The following is a 6,812-nucleotide window of genomic DNA, read 5'->3' on the forward strand; positions in this document are numbered from 1 at the left end:
GAAGTAGGAGTCCACCACATCTATGATGATACCGGGTTTTGTCACAAATTATTGTCATAGAAGTGTCATAAGCATGACAGAAAAAAAATCGTTCGGCCCAAAATGTCATGGATGTGTCTTTTTTTGTAGTGAAAGTACTACTACGCATGCTCCTGGGGGGAGGTTGGTAAGAGTAAACCAGCGCGCGCCCCTGACCTTCAAACAAAGGAAGACAATCAAAGATAATTTGTGCTCCAACTTCACCACATAACAGGAAGACCATACGTGCATGCTATAGGAATAACAATCCTTAACGCAAATATTCTTACTATTCCACAATTTACTACTAGCATGACTCTAATATTATCATCTTTATATCTCAAAACAAATGCAACAAATCAAACTTCTCATATATTCAATGATCTTCATGAAAGTTTTTATTATATCCCTCTTGAATACCCATCATATTAGGACTAAATTCATAACTCAAGCAAATTGCCATACTATTTATAAGACTCTCAAAATAATATAAGTGAAGCATGAGAGTTCATCAATTTCTTTAAAATAACCACTGTCATGCTCTAAAAGATATAAGTGAAGCACTAGAGCAACTGCCTAGCTCAAAAGATAAAACTGAAGCTCAAAGAGTATTCTAATAAATTCATGATTAATGTGTGTCTCTCTCAAAAAGATATGTCCAGCAAAGATGATTGTGGCAAACTGAAAATCAAATAAAGCAAAGACTCATATAATACAGGACGCTCCAAGCAAAACACATATCATGTAGTGAATAAAAATATAACCTCAACTAATTTACCGATGGATTGTAGACAAAAGAGGGGATGCCATCCGGGGCATCCACAAGCTTAGACGCTTGGTTGTCCTTGAATGTTACCTTAGGGTGCCATGGGCATCCCCATCTTAGGCTCTTCCCACTCCTTATTCCTCAGCCCATCGAAACTTCACTCAAAACTTGAAAACTTCACAACACAAAACTTAACAGAAAACTCGTGAGATCAATTAGTATAATAAAGCAAATCATCACTTTTAGGTAATGTTGTAAACTCATTACAATTTTATATTTGCATTATATCTACTGTATTCTAACTTCACCATGGTTCATACTCCCCGATACAACTCATAGATTCATCAAAATAAGCGAACAACACAATAAAAACAGAATCTGTCAAAAACAGGATAATACGTATAATCTGGACATTAGCCAAACTTCTGTAACTCAAAAAATTCTGAAAAATTAGGACAACATGGGCAATTTGTATATCAATCTTTTGTAAAAAAATCAGAATTTTATCACACTCCAGCAAATTGTAACAATCTTCCAAATCATGCCAAATGTCTTCCAAATCAACAATCTTCTTGGCACAAACACTAATTGAAACACTAAAACTCCATCATAACTGAAGTATAATGGCATGAACACATAAAAACAGAAAAGAAACATATTGGGTTCTCTCTCAACAAGCGTTTTATTTAAAAACTTTTAGCTAAAAATGATGATTGTAACGATGCTCGCATGAAAGACAAGAATTGAAGCACAAAGAGAGCATCCTATAGTATGTAAAAATCAAATTTAAGTCTAACATACTTCCTATGCATAGGCATTTAATTTATAAGCAAACAAATTAGAAAGACAAAAAATATCTAGCATATGTAAAGAAAAGGAATAAAATATTGATAATCTTAACATGAAGAGAGGTAATTTAGTATGGCAACTCCGGTAGAGTTGGTCTTGCCCTGGCAATGCAATATCCACGAGAATCTTCCTTGGAGTGCGGTATGGACAAAGAAAATGAGAAGGGCGTTATCAAGAGGTTCCATCAATCAAAGGGGGAAAAGCCAATGCATGGCGGGACCACGCTACCATGACAGTGCACACTACTACATCATCGTCATGGCACGGCTTCTCATTTCCCCTGTCGTGCCGCATGCACGGCTTATAAAATTGTTACTACACCCGTCCGTTGGAATCAATCATGTCAAGCTTCCGTCCGCCTCGTGCCTAGACGTGCATGGTCACGTCGCAACGCACACGACGATGACACGAGGCATGCAGCTTAGTGCAGCCCCCCTAAACCGGCCGTCTAATTAATCTCGAGTTCGGTGAGACCCAGCCCACATGCACATACGTCCGTCACCCCAGTTAACCATTCCATACGTAGACATCGACTGTTAGCGCCTCTGTTGGGAGACTAAGACAAGTCACCGATTCTTAACCATTGATAAGAACCGGTCTCGTGACTAGTACACACTAGTACTATACTGCATGCATGCACGTCTGCCGGGTCGAATTTCTCGTCCCTGTTCGACCAGCTGGGCTGGGCAGCCCCCATGCCCGACGACGGGCGGTGGCCACGTCCACGTACGCCGCGCGCCGATTTCCCCCGGGATATGCATATGCCGCTGGCCGCCGATCGATCGAGGGGATAACCTTTCCCTGACAGCCAGGCACCAACTCTGCTCCGGGGCTAGCTACGGACAAACCCGGACGTCAAACACGCATGCGTATACACCCACGCACGCACGGATCATCAAATGACAAGGCCACCGGTTGCATATATGCCACCCATCTGACGACGTCCGTTCCCACTGACCGCCCGCGGCCGCGTCGTCGGTGCCCCGGAGCAGCGCCGCATGCGCCGAGGGCGCGTGGAAAACGCTGGAAGCCCCCGACGCTTTCGCCTTTTGCGGTGCCGGTGCATGCGGTGCGTGCGCGCGGGCACGGACGGGACGGACCGACGCGCGCACGCACGCACGCGGCCGTGCATGCTATTGCTGCGCCGTGGGTTAAGCTAGCCAGCCTAGACACGGTCGGTGCGGTACGAATTTACGGACACGCTTTGGTGATGGAGGGGCGCTAAATTGGGCAATGACACGCTGGGATCTTCTGGCCGACGGACAGCCAATATGATGGTTCCGTTCCGAGACCAACAGTCAAGTTTGACACTTTCAACTCTCATCATCATGGAGCGTTGATTGTATATAGCAGGGCTGCAGCTTGTTTCTTCTTTTGGGACTTTCTGCGCGTCTGTGTTGAATGGTGATAGATAGATAGTGCCTGCTCCGCTCTGCCCCGCTCCTTCATTCTTGGCTTCTATTACAAGCAAGTCTCTCTCTTTCTGGTTCAAAGGAAAAGGGCCAGTCATAAATAGTTTTGCTTTCTAGACCCTTGCCGCACTTTAGAACCAAGCCATAGTAATCAATCCAAGTAAATCAAATATGTCTTACTGATGTCTTGTTGCTGGCGCGGATGTTACCGTTTGATATCTGCCACTTCCGACCCGACGAGGCGTGTCCTCCATAATAGTTTGAAAAACATACACCAGACGAAAGCAATGGGTTTTCGAAAATCTGTCACGTCATCGCAGACGATTTGCCCGTTTTCTCCACTACTTGTACTCTCACCTTACTTATTTTCCACTTCATTGCCGATCGCAGCTGGCCTTGATTTTGATTAATTGTCACGCTTCGTGGTCTCCTGACGTTCTTTAAAACCTCACTCTCTCACACTCATGTATTTCATATTTCAATAATATACGCACCACAAACGTAAACCTTGGGGAAAATATCAGAGTATAGAATTAACTTTTTTTAGTAGAACGCATTAGACTTAACTTTTTTTAGTAGAACGCATTAGCCATCGTGAAGGGATTACAGTAGTTTTTCTTAGGCGGCAATTGCAGTAGATTATGCTACATAATTCCTATTGTTCACAATTATTGCTGGTTTCACTATTTGCTTAACCAAAATTTTCCTTTCTAAAATAAAGTCAGTACATTAATACCAGTAATCGCAAAATTGAGCTAGTGGTGATGATAACACGTAATTTGTTTATTTCCCAAACGACACAAAACACCCCCTTTCCATGGCTATAAAACTCCCACCTACTGCTCCCCTCTGGAAACGCCAGAACGCTCCTCCATCTCCATCCCAAGGCTTGAACCCGAAGCCTCTGCCGCCGCTGCTGCCTCCTGTAGACCTCTCTGAGGTTTCGTGCCGCGCTGCGCCGGTCGTCCGCCTGCAAGCAAGCAAAGCAATGGGGTGTAAGGCGTGCGACAAGCCCAGACCGAGCTACCGGAAGGGGCTGTGGTCGCCGGAGGAGGACCAGAAGCTCCGCGATTACATTCTCCGGCACGGCCACGGCTGCTGGAGCGCCCTTCCCGCCAAAGCCGGTAAGGCCGACCACCGCTCTTGCATCTGCATTTCTACGGGCACGAAAAGGGGGCATAATTGAGGAGAATTCGATGCATTGGGTCGAATATCAGGTGCTCAGGCACCTGTAATCGGCGCCTCTCGACTGAATTTCCTTCTCTCTCCGGCCAGCTCGTCTGAATCGGCCTCGATTTGTTCGTGGGAGTGATTAGTTTCATCTGTCCCGAAAGGGAAATGCACATTGGCTGGCTGGTTCTGACTTCTGACCATGATTGAAATTCTGCGGTGCGGCGCGCAGGGCTCCAGCGGAACGGCAAGAGCTGCAGGCTGCGGTGGATCAACTACCTGCGGCCGGGGCTGAAGCACGGCATGTTCTCGCCGGAGGAGGAGGAGACGGTTATGAGCCTCCACGCCGCCCTCGGCAACAAGTAAGCAGTCCAGCACACACTGTTTACCTACTTACTCTCTGAACTGTACTGTACGCAAATGATTGAGACGATCGATCGAAAGACACTTCTCCACGTTGTCTGTCTACTAGATGCCGCTGCCATGTTTTCCTTTTAGGTTTCCCCCCGCACACACTAGGCAGGTAGCACTCCTACTGTAGCCCACCGTTTGGACGTGAAAGGTACCAGTATAATTGTCCCTGCTCGGCTGGCGGCAATCCCGTTCTGGACCACGTTAATTCGAGTGAAGGAAGGAAGGAAGGAAAGAAAAGAGGGAACGGAAAAGGGCGACCGGTGATGGCAGCCACCGGGACCTTTTCCGTAGTGGAGTTGATGCTGACGCTCACGCTCCACGGACGCTCCAAATCCACGAGATTTTCTCCTCTGTCTGCCCTGTGCACATTGTGATGATTACACCTGCTTTTCGCTTCGATTATTAGCTTGTTAGTATAAAATATTGTGGGCTTGGTTGGACGGACGCTAAATGGCATACAGTGCAGTTGCGTCCTAGCGCAAGTTTGCTCAAAATCATTATCTATCTATCTTGGAAAGGAAAAAACATTCTTCTTTTTCAGAGTTTCTTTCTAGTATATCCTCTGGAAGTTGCTGCAGAGAACACCGCCGGCCCTGTTGAATTTAGCTGTACAGTAGAGCGGCGAGAACATGGCGTCGACTATTTGGACCAATCCGCGCTCACTTGCGAGTTAATGGAAACAGCTGCCTTGACGATCCCAACTGGCACGTAGCGTGGCCTCGCGAGGAGATTAGATTCTTTATTGGGCCTTGCAATTATGTCCCCCGAAAAATATCCAAGGATGATCGGTGGTCCACATGAATGAATAGACTACGTACACCACGCTCGTCCCTCTCACCCAAGTGACACATTTTGTTTTGTTTATAGTATATCTGAGCCACAAAAGGAGAAAAGAACGAGAAACTTAATAAAGGACGAAAGAAACGTCAAGTTGGCAATGCAAAAGCTGAAATCATTTTCCCACTAAGTGAACCCCGCCGACCGACAGAAACCGAAGCTTTTTTTTTATCTGATGACAGAAACCAAAGTTAAGTGAACCGCAAGTAACTCTCTGGCTGGCTTAATTATTGACGCGAAACTTGTACCGCAGGTGGTCGAGGATCGCACGGCATTTACCGGGGAGGACCGACAACGAGGTGAAGAACTACTGGAACTCGTACCTCAAGAAGAGGGTCGAGGGCGGCAAGGAGGCGCCCGGCTCGCCCGCACCGCCGGCGGCGAACTCCGCCGCGGAGTCAGACGGGTCCCAGAGCCCGAGCCAAGGGGAAGTCAGTACGGCGCAGGAACGGGCCGGCCGGCCGTCGAACTCCGGCTCGTCGGAGCCGCCGCACGAGTCGTCGTCGGCCGACTCGAGCTGTCTGACCGTGACCGAGCCTCCCGCCTGCAGGGCCCACGCGCCCGTGGCTCCCAAGGTGATGTTCGCAGATTGGCTCAACATGGACTACATCGGTGGCCAGGTGGCGGCGGCGGCACCTGGCCCGGAAGCCGCGGGGGTGGTTGGTGCAGGAGGCGGCGATCATCGTCAGGTGATGAGCCAGGGGTCCGCGCAGGTCGATGGGCCACCTGGCGTGGAGGATCCCCTGCACGGCGGCTTCGGCGACAACGGCACCTGCTGGGAGTTCCTGGAGCAGTTCGACAGCATGGATCAGATGCAGGCCGGCGGCGGGTTCTGCGACCTGCTCTCCATGACCGAGTTCTTCGGCCTCAACTAGAGCATCGCCAAGGGATAAGGAGGAATTATAGAGTTTCTTGAAATTTGTTAGACATTTCGTCAGGTTTAAAGGCGCGTTTGTAATGCTGCAGTGTAAATTATGGCCGTAATGTAATGTATGTATAGAGCAATCAATTTGAGAGCATGTATACAGGTGCATGTGCAATGTTGTCCGCTTTGGTTCGGAGAGTAGAGCACCGACAGTAAGATGGAAAGGGTTCAGGAAGAATGCACATGTTGTTGATTTGATATACTCCTACTAGTTAAGGGTTAATATTAGGAGGACGCCCGATAAGTGCCACACTTGTGGGCGTTAGGGGGACTGCCCACATATTTTGTGTGGTGTATAAGAGGAACAACCCACACACCCACGTGTAGGTAAAAAAATTAATGCCCGCGCATTTTTTCCTTTCCGACCCCTCTCACACGCGTGCGTGTGGGCGAAATAGATGACGCCCACACGCCTCGTACG

The 6,812-nt window shown here is 47.9% G+C and overlaps 1 protein-coding gene across 1 annotated transcript; it reads left to right on the forward strand.

The window, feature by feature from the left end:
• The first annotated feature begins 3,847 nt into the window (after positions 1-3,847).
• Positions 3,848-6,569, forward strand: LOC109753837 (uncharacterized). The gene is made up of 3 exons (XM_020312761.4): positions 3,848-4,169; positions 4,448-4,577; positions 5,720-6,569. The coding sequence occupies exons 1-3, from the start codon at positions 3,863-3,865 to the stop codon at positions 6,339-6,341; spliced, it is 1,059 nt and encodes a 352-aa protein (XP_020168350.2). The 5' UTR covers positions 3,848-3,862; the 3' UTR covers positions 6,342-6,569.
• Positions 6,570-6,812: the final 243 nt, after the last annotated feature.

The sequence above is a fragment of the Aegilops tauschii genome, chromosome 6, assembly GCF_002575655.3.
Source record: "Aegilops tauschii subsp. strangulata cultivar AL8/78 chromosome 6, Aet v6.0, whole genome shotgun sequence".
NCBI classification, from domain to species: domain Eukaryota; kingdom Viridiplantae; phylum Streptophyta; class Magnoliopsida; order Poales; family Poaceae; genus Aegilops; species Aegilops tauschii.